The 14,910-nt window shown below is 37.0% G+C and overlaps 1 protein-coding gene across 1 annotated transcript in view; it reads left to right on the top strand.

Moving 5' to 3' along the window:
• Positions 1 to 14,910, top strand: part of LAMA1 (laminin subunit alpha 1) — a 97,614-nt gene that overhangs the window by 50,294 nt on the left and 32,410 nt on the right. Inside the window, exons 19-33 of the mRNA XM_056484109.1 lie at positions 245 to 456; positions 1,019 to 1,125; positions 2,056 to 2,236; positions 3,551 to 3,687; positions 6,045 to 6,281; positions 7,366 to 7,509; positions 7,857 to 8,036; positions 8,561 to 8,746; positions 8,854 to 8,981; positions 10,009 to 10,129; positions 10,284 to 10,421; positions 12,116 to 12,237; positions 13,120 to 13,206; positions 13,451 to 13,644; positions 14,592 to 14,734. Coding sequence (XP_056340084.1) covers positions 245 to 456; positions 1,019 to 1,125; positions 2,056 to 2,236; positions 3,551 to 3,687; positions 6,045 to 6,281; positions 7,366 to 7,509; positions 7,857 to 8,036; positions 8,561 to 8,746; positions 8,854 to 8,981; positions 10,009 to 10,129; positions 10,284 to 10,421; positions 12,116 to 12,237; positions 13,120 to 13,206; positions 13,451 to 13,644; positions 14,592 to 14,734 — 2,317 coding nt within the window. The remainder of the gene's footprint in view (positions 1 to 244; positions 457 to 1,018; positions 1,126 to 2,055; positions 2,237 to 3,550; positions 3,688 to 6,044; positions 6,282 to 7,365; positions 7,510 to 7,856; positions 8,037 to 8,560; positions 8,747 to 8,853; positions 8,982 to 10,008; positions 10,130 to 10,283; positions 10,422 to 12,115; positions 12,238 to 13,119; positions 13,207 to 13,450; positions 13,645 to 14,591; positions 14,735 to 14,910) is intronic.

Raw genomic sequence — 14,910 nt, 5'->3', positions numbered from 1 at the left:
TAGACTAATTTTGAGTGAAATACCTTTATCATTGACATCACTAGGTGTTCGTCATCCTGTCTTCCTTGTATTGTTCATACCACTTGTACAGAACATTCCTAATAAAATTTCCCTTCTTATTTTGTCTTTCATTGTAATACAGAGACACTTTAGATTAAAATTTAATAGGAAAAACTCCCTTCAGTGAGGGGAGTATATGACTTGACCACACTCCAGCTGATAAAATTTCTAAACTCTGATGCAGGTGTGCTAATGGTTACTATGGGAATCCTCTTATGCCTGGGCAGTCGTGTGCTCCTTGTGAATGCAATGGCAATGTAAACCCTCAGGAAGAGGGCCACTGTGATCCCTTCACAGGACAGTGCCTGAAGTGTCTGGGGAACACAGCAGGTCACCACTGTGAAAAGTGTGCTGATGGGTATTATGGGGATGCAGTGACTGACAAAAACTGCCGTGGTAAGTTGTTCTTTTATTACTCTTAACATTTAATGAACACAAAAATGTGGTTCATGTGGAAAATGGATGGGGACACGTGCACCTTTGCTGAAAAAGTTTAAGTTATGAATTGGCAAGTGCAGGTTGAAAACTCAGGGGTTGGGTTAGGCTGAGGGAGGGGAATGTATTATGTTAGGTTTGACACTTGGTATCCCTGGAACTTACTGTCTGGCTTAACATTGCCCCTCTAGTGACATGCTGTACACATTTCCTACTTCTGAATGTCTCATATAGGGCTGGAAGGAAAAAAAACTTCTCAAATACAGCTATTCAGAGGTGGTTTTGGGTTTTTTTTTGGGGTTTTTTTGAGTGTTGTTTTTTTTTTTTTTTTTAATTTTTTTTTTTTTTTTTTTTATTTTTATTTTAGTCCAAATGCACAGGCATTTTTGTGATATATTAACATCTGTGGGATATAAACAGATGAAACACATCATATGCCAGATTTTGAATTCTGTATAATAATGAATGCCTACAGATACACATGAATAATTTTTAATTTGGTTTCTTTTTTTCTGAACACAAGCCTGTGCCTGCCACGTGAATGGTTCCCTTTCAAGTACTTGTCAACATGAGACAGGAGTCTGTTCCTGCAAATCAAATGTAATTGGAGAAAGATGTGATAAATGCTTGGTAAGCAGATATATTACCTGTTGCTAATGGTTTTATTTTCTTATATTCTTCTCTATCTATAGATATTGATTTGAGCAGATCTAGAAAATAGCAGTAAATAGGTTCAGGGGAGAAGGGCTTGTTGCTGGAGTGGAGACCAAAGTTTGTCTGCAGAGTTTTTTATGGCTGAGAATTGCTCTGCATGTGCTCCTTGCAGATGTGAAGCTATGCAATTGATTCAGCACTGTCCTGAATAGGGCTGTTCAGGCTGGTGCTGACAGTGTGCAGTCAAAAACCAAACCAAACACTGTTAACCTGAAAGGATCTTAGAGCTCTGCTTCTGTAAAATTAAGTCCAGGTAGGGAATATCTGAAGAAATATAGTTGCTGATAATAAATACATCATGGCTGAATGCCAAGAAGGGATTCAGCTGAAAGGCAGACCTGTTATAGAACAAGCAGATATTCACTGGTGATACAAACCAGCAGTTTCCAGTCTATGCTAAGTGTTGAACTACACCAGAGACCAGAGCAGGAAATCTGTGCCCGGTTACTGCCTTTTTTTCCAGCCCAGCTGGATGATTTTGAACACACATGTGCACTAGGTCACTGACCTGCTCCATTCTGGGCTTTCATTCATAGTCACAGGTATCTGTGCTCAAGCAAGTCTTTAAATTAAAATAACATCAGACTTCAAAACGTAGTGTCTTGCTTGTGAGATTAGAAGACCATGAGAGCAATTCAGGGCTGAGTTTTTCATATTGCTGTATAGCTGGCAACAGTGAAGGCATAATGCCAGGGAGTCTTTCCACAGCAGTCATGCAGTGCTGGCCAAGATTCATGCAGGTCAGACATCATGGGGAATAAACAAGAGAAAACAAAGACTGTATATTGTAGTGTTTTCAAAAATTTGTGAAACATAGCTCAAATCTATTTATTTCTTCTCCAACAGAACGGGTATTATGGGCTGCTTACTGGGCTTGGCTGTGTTCCCTGCAACTGCAGTCAGTTTGGCTCGGTGTCTGAGGAGTGCAATCATCAGGGGCAGTGTCACTGTGTGCCAGGAGTGGCTGGAGAGAAGTGTGATCGTTGTGCTCATGGCTTTTATGCATTCCAGGATGGGGGCTGCACACGTAAGCTCTAATCCATGATCCTTCCAGAGTTTGTCTGGAATTTCTTTCAGCAATATATTGTATGCTGAACTCTGGCAAAGGTCAGTTGTTTTTATGATGATACAGAAGAATCTGTAGGAAGGTCTGCTAATACTTAGATTAAGCTGGGGAACAAAACATTTCTTTGCTCACTGTGTGGCTCCTTGTAAAAGGTAGTGACTATGAAATAATTCATAAAGGGTGCATGAGAGAAATATTACATCCTCAATACCTCCTTTGTCTCTTTATTACAAAACCCTTCAGTCCTTCAAAGAGAACGAAACTATTTTTTTTCTGCAGTTGGGAAATTGAAGAGCTTCTACTCCTGAATATTTTTACTTTAGTTTTTCATTTAACTCTTAAATGTGTTTTTCCTAATTTGATAAGAAGTCATTCACTCTATTTTCCCATTATCACCTGGCTGTGTGCAATTTTTAATCATGATAAGGAAGAAATTGCTCATCTAAAAGGAGAACATGCCATCAAAACCTAATTTTTCATGTTAATAAGATGCCCTTTTCTATACAGTATAGCTAAAGGAATGCCTGCCTTTTCTCCAGCCAGACAAAATCGCTTTTTTCATGTCTCAACCAGTACATTAAAATGAAGTATGCAGTGAGATTGTGATAAGATTATGTTTTGAAATAAATATACTTTGTCTTTACTAAGAATCAAACATCCCTTGGGTACCTTTAACCATTTCATTACTGGAAATTACTTAAATGTTACTAAAAAGATGAATAAAATCACTTCCCTGAAATTTTTTACTAAAAGGATTAATAAAATCACTTCCCTGAAATTCTTCTTTGTAACTGGAATAATATTTTGTTTCTTAAATTGCCAAATGCATCCTGCAGTATTTAGGTATTATAAAAATAGTTATCCATCCCTATTATTCAATAAGGAATTCTTGAGATTAATACTTTCATCTGCTTGAGAACATTAGCATATCTCCTGATGAGTTTTGTGTCCTCTGTAATGGAAATTTTTTTTCTACAAATGTACTTTTCTCCAAAAGTAAATTTGTGTGGTTTTGTGGATCCCCCTGTGGAAGTGCAGCATTGCTTTTTGAAACACCAAAGAGGCTAAGTCAATAAGCAATAATGAGCTTCCAGTAAAAAGATGAAATGTCACTGTGGTCATGATCTGTTTCTCAGTGATTAGAGATGGCAAGGAGTTCCTAGTGGAATAGACTAATGTACTGCATAAGAAAAGTGAGACTATTGGTGGTCTTGGAGTTTCTCCTCTGTAGTAAAGCATGGTTAAATTACTCCTTTGGTCCTCTTTCTCTTGCAGCCTGTGACTGTGCCCATACTCAGAACAACTGCAATGCTGATTCTGGCCAATGCATTTGTCCCCCTCACACTCAGGGACAAAAGTGTGAACTCTGTGAAGAAAATTACTGGGGACTCTCTCCTAAGCTTGGTTGCAAGGTATGGTAGGCTGGGTGAAAAGCCATAACTGTTGAAAGCAATTTGCCTTATACAGATGTCAGAATTGGCCTCTTGTTTTGAGAACCATGATCTTTATTCTGTCTCAAAGTGTTAATGGAACATGCTCACATTAAAACAAAAACCAGCAAAACAGCAGATGGCACAGTGTTTATTGAGGAGCCTTGTAAGCAGGTTGTATCTGAAAATACTCTCAGAGTGCTTATTCTGGTTAGGTGCATAGTTCACATTAAAATTGTGAGGTGTTTATTCTACCATTTAGGTATTTAAATAGTGGTATTAAACCAGATTTATGGGCAACTGGGAATATAACTTCTGTGCAAATCAATAAGCAATAATATTAAGGATTTAAGAACATTGGAAGTGTCTTGAAAGTTACTACAGGCATTCTTTCTGAAAAATTTATAATTAAAATGGTATAATGTATTTAATGTTTCATGAATGGAACAATGGTAGCTCCCATTATCTCAGCTTAATGCTTATGATTAAGCAATAAAATGCCAAGTCAGTGCAGACCAAGGAATAGTAACCATTTATGCCTTTAAGTTCATGCAGTAAATTCCTGTCAGATATGGCATTGGTCCAAACTATTTTATAAATGTTAAGATTTTAAAAAGCCTCAATTACATGAATGTAATGGGTAACTTCAGTGGAGAAACCACAAATACAATCAACTTGACAAGGTCTGTCATTACATCCAGTAAAATACCTAAGTGTCAGCCAAATTGGTATCCTTTTTATCTTTAATTTTTTAGAGTAAGGATGATAAAATAGTCCTAATAAGTCTTCAGAGTTAATCATCTTGGTGACATAGTTGGCAACTGGTCTTTAAACCACAGCATTGTTACCTGTCAGCTTACTGTCATTCTTACCTAATGTACTGCAAATACAGTGTGCTCTACATTAGTACCTTTGTGCATTTCCTTTGAGGTATTCCTCTCATAGGGTGATTCCACAGCACTTGCCAATGATCAGGTGAAATTAAATATGCAGTTGCTCACTTTTGGTAGGTTATTTATCATTCCTTTAGATTGCAGCATCACAGTAATGAATGTGAAATACTCTAAGGTATTTTAGATCCTTTTTGTGATGGAAAAAACAGTAATGTGATCTCCAAATAATAGTCCCAACAAAGGGATATTCCTTATGCTGAATAGTCAGATGTGGTAGTTTAAGATCAGGAGCAGTGTCTTCTGGCAAACCCAGGAGAGACTCTTTGCATGTTCTCTACATTGATGAAACAGGAGAGATGCTGCCCAGACTGTCTGCTTTTGCAACACAGAATGCATAAGTGGTTACTTTATCTGGCTTTGTTTCTAGAGGTTTTCTTGATATTTAACATCCATTTCTGGGTGAAGTAGTGTAGCAGACATTATAGTACCCAGTGCTAGAGTAAAAAATGCTTAATGCAAAGAGTGCTGTGGGTAAGCAGCAAAATTGTGTAGAATGCTGAAGTATAGACAGTAATTCTTCTAGAACTTTTGGGTCTTGGCATGCGCGATAAAGGCTTTTCATCTCAAAGAGAGCTGATGAGGAAAATAACTCAGGGAAAATACTGAGAAAATACTCACAATAGATGATGATAGATGGAATCTACTTTTTGCCTCTTCAATTAGAAATAACCACAGACCAAAATTTGGCTTGTTAAGTAACCACAGATAAGAAATTAAGAGTGAAGGCTAATCCAGACTGCTTCAAAAAAGAATGACAAATAAAGTACACCCACTTTGCATGGTTGTAATAACAGATTCACTTTACTGATTAAATAATGAAGGATGCACTCTGCCAAGAAACAGTTTTCCTTTGGTACTGAGCTACACTGCTGATCTTCCCACCTTTGGGATGCAATGCTTGAGCAAGATGCAGAAGCTAAAGCTATTAATGCTTCTTGAAATCTTAAAAGAATGTTAGTTTTTAGATTTTCCTTTCTGTCATTTATAAAATGATGATACAGATTTCTTTCATTCAGCATTTATACAACATAAAATTTACTTGCTGTACTCAATTACTAGCACTGTAAATTAAGTATTTTGGATATGTTTTTGTTTTCCATCCTTCAACTTGTTGAGTCCTTCAACTCCTTTGGTTCCCAACCCACATTTGGGAACCAACAGAGCTTCTAGCTTTTTGCCATCTGCTGTTGACTGGAAATGCAGCTCTTTTCTAAAATACAAACCAAACACCTCATTTCTGTGTGGAATTTCTTCCCTTTTATTATTGTACAGTATTTGTTGGCAAACATTGAATTTTAAGGGTAATTTTTATATGTACTGTTTCTGTTGTAAAAATTTCTTTTTTAAAGATCTGCTATTTACAAACAATTCTTCTCTTCCACTAAGGCTTGCAACTGCAGCAGCACTGGTTCAGCCAATCTCCAGTGTGATGTGTTGACAGGTCAATGCCAGTGCAAAGCTGAATTTGGAGGACGAGACTGTTCCAGGTGTGCCTTAGGCTACAGGGACTACCCAGACTGTGTTGCCTGTGACTGTGATTTGAGTGGAACCAGAGCAGATATGTGCAATGACACTGAAGGAGTTTGTGGCTGTGAAGAAGAAACTGGCATCTGTGCCTGCAAGGTATTATTCAGCCCCATCTGGGAAAGCCTTAGTGTTTTCTAGACATTGATTGCATTGAACTCAAGGAAGATACAGGGCTGAAAGGACTTCGAAAGGCAATCTGTGTCATTTATGAGTACACCTAGATCACTGCTAAAGGATTTTCTGTGACAGATCTTGCTATTAGGAAAAGCAGTGAAATTTTTCTGTTTGTACACATTTGGTTTTATTAGGTTTGGGAACAACACATTAGTTCAGATGATATAGCCTGCTTTTTTGAAAATTCAAATTATATTGATAGGAAGAAACCAATAAGTACTAAATGGAGAATCTCAATTTATTTTTTTTTAAATATGTTTATGTTGCAAGTTTGAATCAATTTCCTGTGCTGGAACCAAAGGCAATGCTTAAGAATAACTCAGATATATTGCTAATAGTAAAGTCTGGTATTCTCATATATAGGAAACAGTAAAAACACATAATATAGATTTTTCTGAAAAGATGGGAAGCAGTTCTTGAAGACTGAGTGAAAGAAAACTTACTTCAAGACAACAAATTTATGCCTTCATAAGTGTCTGGCCAATCTTTGGTTAAAGGTACCAGTGGGCATTGACTGTAGTTTTGGGTGTTTCTTGAGGTTCAGCTCACCAGCTGGGAGTTGGGTACAAAAATAGACACTTGGGAATAGGTCCCTTGATTTCTATTCATACTGAGCAGTTTATTTCGCTTTTGGAGCTCTTTTTCCAGATCAGATTTGGGAGGAAATTCTGTTTTGAATACAGAGCTGCTGATTTTTGATAGGCATATATATGAGTTTAACTTAAATGTTCTGTGGTTGTTTGTGAGGAGTTTTATGTGTGTTTTTTTGTTTGTTTGTTTGATTTTTTTTTTTCAAAGAAAGAAGTCAAACATCATTGGAAAATAATGAAAAAGTAATGTACTGCACAGGAAAATAGATTGCATACAATAATGGATATTCTGCTATGAAGTTTATGTTGCAGCTAGTTTTTCTTCCAAAAATAATCATCTTTCATTTAGAAAATGAAGTATTATGAGTGTGCTGCTACTTTTTTTTTTTCTTTTTTTTTTTTTTTATATCCTTCAGGAAAATGTTTTTGGTCTACAATGCAGTGAGTGTAAACCTGGAACTTTTGGTCTGTCTGCTGACAATGCACTAGGATGTACTCCATGCTTCTGTTTCGGGATGTCCACTTCTTGTTCAGAGCTAGAAGACCACGTGAGAATTCCTGTAAGTAAAGCAGTGTAATCACACAGACATAGTTTGCTGTTATTCCATGGCAGACACCACACTGGTGTGCACATTTAATGGATCAGGCTGAGTGTCCTGGCTGGCTTATGGGGCCAGTGGCATAGGTCAGAAGAGAAGAGAAAGCAGATGGTAAATGGTCATACTCTTATTTCTGAAACCTTGCATTCCACTCTTCACTTCTTAAAAAAAGTCAGTATCAGATGTGCTTTCCAGTTTTTTGGGTTGGGTATTTTTTACTCTAAAGATGGACTATTGACTGTTTCAAAGCATCTAAAATTGTAAACAAGATATTTTGTTGACTGAATCTTTTGTTCTTTGTGTCACAGATAACATTAACTCCAGATCAGGCTGTTCTGCATGTAGTAGCTCAAAGTAACCTGACTGGAACAGTGGAAGGAGTATTTTCACAATTTCCTGATGTTTTATTGGATGCTGCCATAGTCAGGAAGTACTTAAATACAGAAACATTTTACTGGAAGTTGCCAGAGCAGTTTCAGGGAGACCAGGTAAGAACATTGAATAATTGGAATTAGTTCTATTCTTGTAGGTCATAATATTTTAACTATTCAGTGATAGAACTTACTTTCATCTAACACAAGCAATATATTTACATTACCCTTTCCTAACAAGATTTTTCTTGACCTTGTTAATTGGTAACATCCATATTTAATTACTTTACAGGTTCTGGGGGTGGGGGGGAACAGTGGTATATTTGGTTTCATTGTAGAAACCTAAAAGAGTTTTCATCCTTGAATCAGTATATAGATCATGGAATCTCTGTTGCTTAGGAATTGAATGAAAATTGAGTTCTCACCTTGGGCAGGTCTAGGTAAAGAAATTAAGACTGCTTTTTAGAAATGTATATTTAACCTTAGTGGAGAAGCCACTGAGTTTTAAGTCAATTTTCATGTTTTATTGCCAATTCTTCAAAGGACTGGCAGTTTTCCAGTCTACAGATGATGTTAAAATATTTTCAACCAGTAGCTTAAACCTTAGATTAAATAATAGTAATAACCTTTAATCCAAACAGCTCATGGCCTATGGAGGGAAGCTGAGATACACTGTTGCCTTTTATGCTTTGGATGGCTTTGGAACCTCAAATTTTGAGCCACAAATTCTAATGAAGGGAGGTCACACTAGCAAGTTGGTCATCTATGTAGACATCCCTTCTCCAGAAAATGGAATAAGAACTGAAAAGGAAGTAGAAATGAAGGAGGTAAGCCAAAACACAGGAGGAACACAGCATTACCTTGAAGTAAACTTAAATGTTCATGGTTTTTATAAGTTAAAAAAAAAAAAAAAAAAAATTGTTTGTTTCCCTAGGATTCTTGGAAGTATTTTAACTCTGTGTCTGATGAGCCTGTCTTACGTTCTGACTTCATGTCTGTGCTCAGCAATGTTGAATACATCCTTATCAAGGCAGCTTATGGCCAAGGATTGCAGCAAAGCAGGTAAAGCAACCCCTGATTGCATTTGTTTGTTGTATTACATTTACAGTATTTAACTTACAAATAGCCCCAACTGAGCTATACAGTAAAGACTTTCCTCAGAGAAATTTGCTATTTTCTATTTGTGACTTTTGCCCTTCTTCTGACAAGAAAACATTTGACTTTTAATTGCAGCAGAATCCCTCTTGAATTTTTTTTGTGAATACTAAATGACTCTGCTGCTTACTTTGATAGGAAAACACTCAAAGGAGCACAGGCTGATGCAGTGTTCTGCAGGACTGATGATATAGTTAAATATTTTATATTTTCCAAAATATTTCTTACCCATCTTATTTTTATGGATATTGAATTTTTTGTTTCTTTTTTCAGTTGAAGCACATGGTCCCCTGAGTTCTTGGGTTTGTATTGGTCTAGGTGTCTCCTGTAGCTTGAAATACTCTGGGCAGTGACAATAGGATAGTCTTACCTCAGAATAGTTAGCATTTTATTACCATTTTATCCAGAATTAAGTTATTAATAGAGTGGGAGGGGATGGGATATCATAATTTCATCTGTTAGTCTGGAAACTACCAAGACAAGCTAAGATGCATCCAATGAAAACCTATTCTGTATGTCTTCACAGCTCTGAAGAAGTTTGGTTCTACCTCCAGATTTTGTGTTATTTTTGATTCACATGCCCTCAATTATCTTCTTGTTAGCTCTGTCCAAATTTGTGGCACAAGACAAATGTTGTTGTCTAATATTTCTGAGGAAAAATTACATACTCTTGCATGGTGGGTTTGGGAAGTTTTCCAGACCAAGAGGGATCAACCTTTATTACCTTTAATAATTTCTGATGTGTTTAGTTGTAGATTCTTAAATCCCGTAAATAAGTTTAAAAATCTTCAGTTTTTGAGTTATTTCCATGGGAAATTATGGAAGATTGTGTATTGTACCCCTGACCTTGAAGCATGAAAATGTTTTTGGATCTTGTTTGTGGCATTCATGCTTCTTTAGGTGTTCACACTCTTCTTCTGCATGCATCTTGTAGAATTGCAAATATCTCAATGGAACTCGCAGTCAAGTTTGAAGAAATGCATGTAGGCAGACCTCTAGCTCATCTTGTAGAGCAATGTAGGTGTCCTGCTGGTTACACTGGATTGTCCTGCCAGGTACTGAGCCCTTAAATCCTTTTTGTGTATCTAATAGTATGAAAGTTAAAAAAAAAAAAAAAAAATTACTTAAATTACTTTTAAAATTGTTTATAGCTGTTGATAGCTGTGATAATTTAAAAAAAAATATATATTTTACTCCCCTTACAACTAGAGCTGTGCTCCAGGATACTACAGGAGAAAGCATACAGAACTCACTGTAAGAGAGCCTCACACTCTGATAGCACCTTGTGTGCCATGTCAGTGCAACAACCACAGTGAAACCTGTGATCCTGACACTGGAAAGTGCTTGGTATGTACATCTTAAACATTCTTCTATTGATTTCACCTGAGCATACAATGGCAGTAACCTATCCAAGGAGTTTTTAGGAGAAGTATATGGCTGTATCTCTTGGACAAAATGTGATTTTTTTTTTTTTCCCTCCACAACTCTGAAAGATGGAAAATCTGAATAGTTTCCTTTAAAGTGCATTCAGTAAATTTAGCAATGTTTTGAGGCATTAGCATACTCAAAATCATTAATTATTTTAGTTTTAATTTTACTTTTAGTATTACTTGTGTATTGGTTGAGTTTGTCTGTTTTTCTCTGAGACCTTTTGGGTATCTGAACAAGGTCTGCTTCAGAACACAAAAAAAGAAATAAAGGATGCAGTAAGCCATACTCTACCACAGACTTAAATCAAAGGTAAATTCTTTCTCAGGAAGAGAATCCTCTGGACAGCTTTAAAGGAGGCTTTTTTTTAATGGCCAGACTGCAGTATTGTAGGAACATGCCTCAGCTAAGTTGATTTGCTCACTTTTCTCAGTTTATCCCAAAGGTTGCAAACACATTTGACTAACACATTTCCTCTCTTGTGGTCTGACAGGCTGTGGACAGCAAATTCTCAGCTAACCAAATAAGGCATATTAAGTTCATTCCCTGGCATTGCTCAGTATTTTTTCCCTGATTCTTTCCCCACTTGCTTTATTTTTCCAGTTGTGAGTGGGTTAGTTCAAAGTCAACTCCTGCTGAATTCATTCTTGAAGTTAGTTTTTAAGTGAGTTTCCTTAGTCCTTCAGGCTTTTCTAAACCATTCTTTTGCTTTCAGATTTGTACAAAAGTATGTATCTCATGAGTAAAAATGAAGGCTCTCAACTTTTACAAGGCTAAAATGCATAAGTTTTTCACAGAGGTGAATATTCGTTGTTCTTCCTCTTAGTTATTTGTTGAGGGTTAGCAAGTCATCTGTGCCTTGAGATTATACCCAGACATTTCCAGCTGAGTGGGGTAGGCAATAGAGTTGGTTTTCATCTGACTTCTGCTCCCAAAAATAGGAGGTTGCATTGCTACTGTTTACCTCATCACTTAGCCTAAAATACACATTAGCAGGCATATGAAAGACAGAATAAGAAAAAAGAAACGTTAAAAGAAATAAGGGGGGGAAGCAGAAAAGTATTTTTGTTCACTTGAGGGACTAGTCAGTCAAATTATAATTATAATACAAATTTGATGTTTTAATATTAATAGCACTGGTTATTGATCAGTACTCTTGACAAACCAAATGTAGTGTCTGTGAATCCTAACTGTGGATAGTCCTCAGCATTTGCTGAAATGCTAAAGCAGAAAAGCCAGGTATTCTGTTAAATTTTTCCTTTTTTTCTTCTTTGTTTGTTTCTTATATTTGGATGTTTTTGTTTGTTTTGGGTTTGTTTTTTGTTTTGTACTGTGATGTCCTGACCTGAATTTATTAATAGTAGCAAAAATGCATAGACTTTATGGAAATTTAGAAATGAAATTAGGTCAGCCTGCCTGAAGGGACATTCACATAAGAGAAAATATGCTGGCATTCTGTTTGCATAAAAGACTTTTTCACTCAGAGAATGTTGACCAATGGGTAGTGGCATGTAGAGATCATTGCTGGAAACTGTACACATGTACTGATAAAGTAGATAAATTTACTCCTGTTGTTTGTTGTTGCTTTAAACCATCTGAATTTTGTGTCTCAGAACTGCAGAGATAACACAGTTGGTGATCACTGCAGTGCTTGTGCCCCAGGCTACTACGGGAGAGTAACTGGATCTGCCAATGACTGCTCCCTTTGTGCCTGTCCCAGAGCCAACCCTGTCAGGTAGCCAGAGCTTACTAAATCCAGTGCACCTTTTACCCTTCCCATTTCTTGTGTGGTGCATCTAACCTCCTTCTCCTTCTCATCCTCCTACACCGTGACAGTAGGGGTTGGTTATCGTTATGTGTCCTTAATTTTTAGATGTTTGAATGCTGCCTATTTTTATTTAGTAAATAGGACTTGCATTCTGAACTGTACTGGTGAAATTTTAAAATAAAAGGATTAGGTGATAGATGAGTCAATTTTTTCTGTAAGACTAGAACATAGACTGCCTTATAGATAGTTGACTAAGTTGCTGTGACATTGTTTAGTATCAAATGTGAGTCTCTTTCTTCATTCAGAGAACAGTACTTATGTATTTACAAAGATTTGGGCAATGCAGGAACTTTTCATGAGATCAGTCCTAGGGGAAGAACAAATACTCCTTTGTCTGAAATTCATACAACTGCTTGTTTGGTAGATGAACAGTTAACTTTGTATTTTAAAAAACAAAATGCTTTGCAGGCTAGGTTCTTTCAGAAACTTAAAAAACATATTTGTTGTTAGCTTTTGTATAATTGAGTCAGAATGAGAGTCTAGCAATTCTGGTGTCCTCTTGCAAGTCTCAGTTAAATATATACAATAGCCATGTCATACAGCATCCATTTTACATTGTCTTATGTTTTTAAGTGAAGGCCACAATATGCTCTAATATTTAATGCAGTAATGGAGCCACATTGGGAAAGCAAACTTAACTAATTTAAAGTACAAATTCTACAGCAATGCAATCAGATTAAACAGAAGATGCTGTTGCTTACAATATTTAACCTGTGGCTGAAGGTGTTATCTGTCTTTGTATGGTCTTTTGTTTATATGACAGCAGGTATTTGTTTATCCTTCTTCCAGTTTTAGTCCCACTTGTGTCCTGAAAGGTGTTCAGGATTACCTCTGTGATGCTTGTCTCCCAGGATATGAAGGACAGTACTGTGAAAGGTGAGTCACACATGATGTTCCCATTTATTCCCAACTGCCAAGGACAGTTTGGTTAATATGAGCTGTGTGTGTACTCAGATTATTCAGTGTTCATAAATAAGTGTATAAAAGAGTGCTCAAGGACTCTGAGAGATTTGCTAGTTACTGTTGAACTATTAATGAAATCTGCAAGCTGTCAGTAAATGTAACATCTGATGTCATGGTGAACATGCTGTGATGGTCAGTGTGCCATTCCTCCCTGCAGGTGCTCCCCTGGCTATTACGGTGACCCCCAGCTCCCTGGTGGCAGCTGCCGCCCGTGCCAGTGCAATCCAGGAGGTTCTGTTGATGGCAATTGTGATGGTGCCACTGGGCAGTGCCTCTGTAAGCCAGGGGTAACAGGACAGCTCTGTGAGGAGTGTGAGCCAAGGCATCTTCTGCTGGAGGACGAGTGTGTGTGTAGGTGGATTTAAATTCTTTACTTTCCCAATGGGCTCTGGTCCGCTCCAGTGGTATTTATGTGCACATGGCTATTCCTTGGATGGGTTTATGATGTCAGGCCATGTTCTTTCTGTGAAGGAAAGAGACCCTAAAAATTATTATTTCTGTAAAACAGAGAGGCTTGGAGAAGGTATTCTCTGGAGGTCTCATCCAACCTCAACCATTCTGTGAACACAGAGGAAACTACAGTAGAGATCATAACATCAGCCAAGCAGTTAATCCTTACAATGGCTTATTTAGTGTTACAAAAAAGTTTAAGGAAAGATAATTTTAAGACTTTTTCTGACTGCATATCTTATTTATTGCAAAATCTTGAATTCCTATGTCATTGGCCCTTTGGATGTGAATTTGCTGTAATGATACTTTTGCAATTATGCCAGGTTTATAGGCATTCTCCACCAATAATAAGTCATATTACCCCAATAATTACTCTTGTAATTCTTTATGAGAGTGTAAGTAGCAGGACACATCTAGTACAGCAATCTGCTTCTATAATGAATCAGGATTTAGACCTCTTGTTTTATTTTGTATAAATAGAAAAAAATCTGAGAAATAAATGGAATTACAGGACTGTAGGCTTGAATTTCCTGTCTGACTGAACAGCTTCAACAAGGATTTATTACAAAATGGCTAAATAAGCTCAATAAGCCTATAATACAGCAAGCAGCTCAATAGCTAGCAGAACCAATAGGGCTCTAATGTGTGCTAACCTAAGGAGAGTGTGTTTTGAATAAGTTCACTATTGGGCAAGAAGGGAAAGCCAAGATTGCAAATCTGTATATTCAGAGTTATACTTTACCACTCTTAACTGAAATGATGAAGGCATATGCTGTCTGAATCAAAAGTACAGTATTTTTTGTCTTCATTTTAATACTAATACTGCTTCCTTAAAATGGTTTATTTAGCTTGTGATGACAACTGCACAGGAGTTTTGTTAAACAGTTTGGATAATCTCCACGAGGCCATGCTTTCAGTGAACCTCACTGGTATTGACCGTGTGCCCTATGGGATATTGTCAGAGCTGGAGAATACAACACAACATTTGAAGGTAAAATGAACACATAAACAGCAGAAATATTCAGTCACACTTCTAAAACAAAAGTTGCAGCCACCCACAGGTGCTAGTAATTTGACAGAAGGTCTCCTGAAGTTCATGGCTTGAATATGTATGACACCAGGCTAAGACCATTATGTTTGCTGTGGAAATAAGTTATTTGGCTGCCT

This window comes from Oenanthe melanoleuca, chromosome 2, assembly GCF_029582105.1.
Source record: "Oenanthe melanoleuca isolate GR-GAL-2019-014 chromosome 2, OMel1.0, whole genome shotgun sequence".
In the NCBI taxonomy this organism is placed as follows: Eukaryota; Metazoa; Chordata; class Aves; order Passeriformes; family Muscicapidae; genus Oenanthe; species Oenanthe melanoleuca.
Note: the sequence above shows the minus strand (reverse complement) of the source record. Positions and strands in the feature narration are given on the sequence as shown.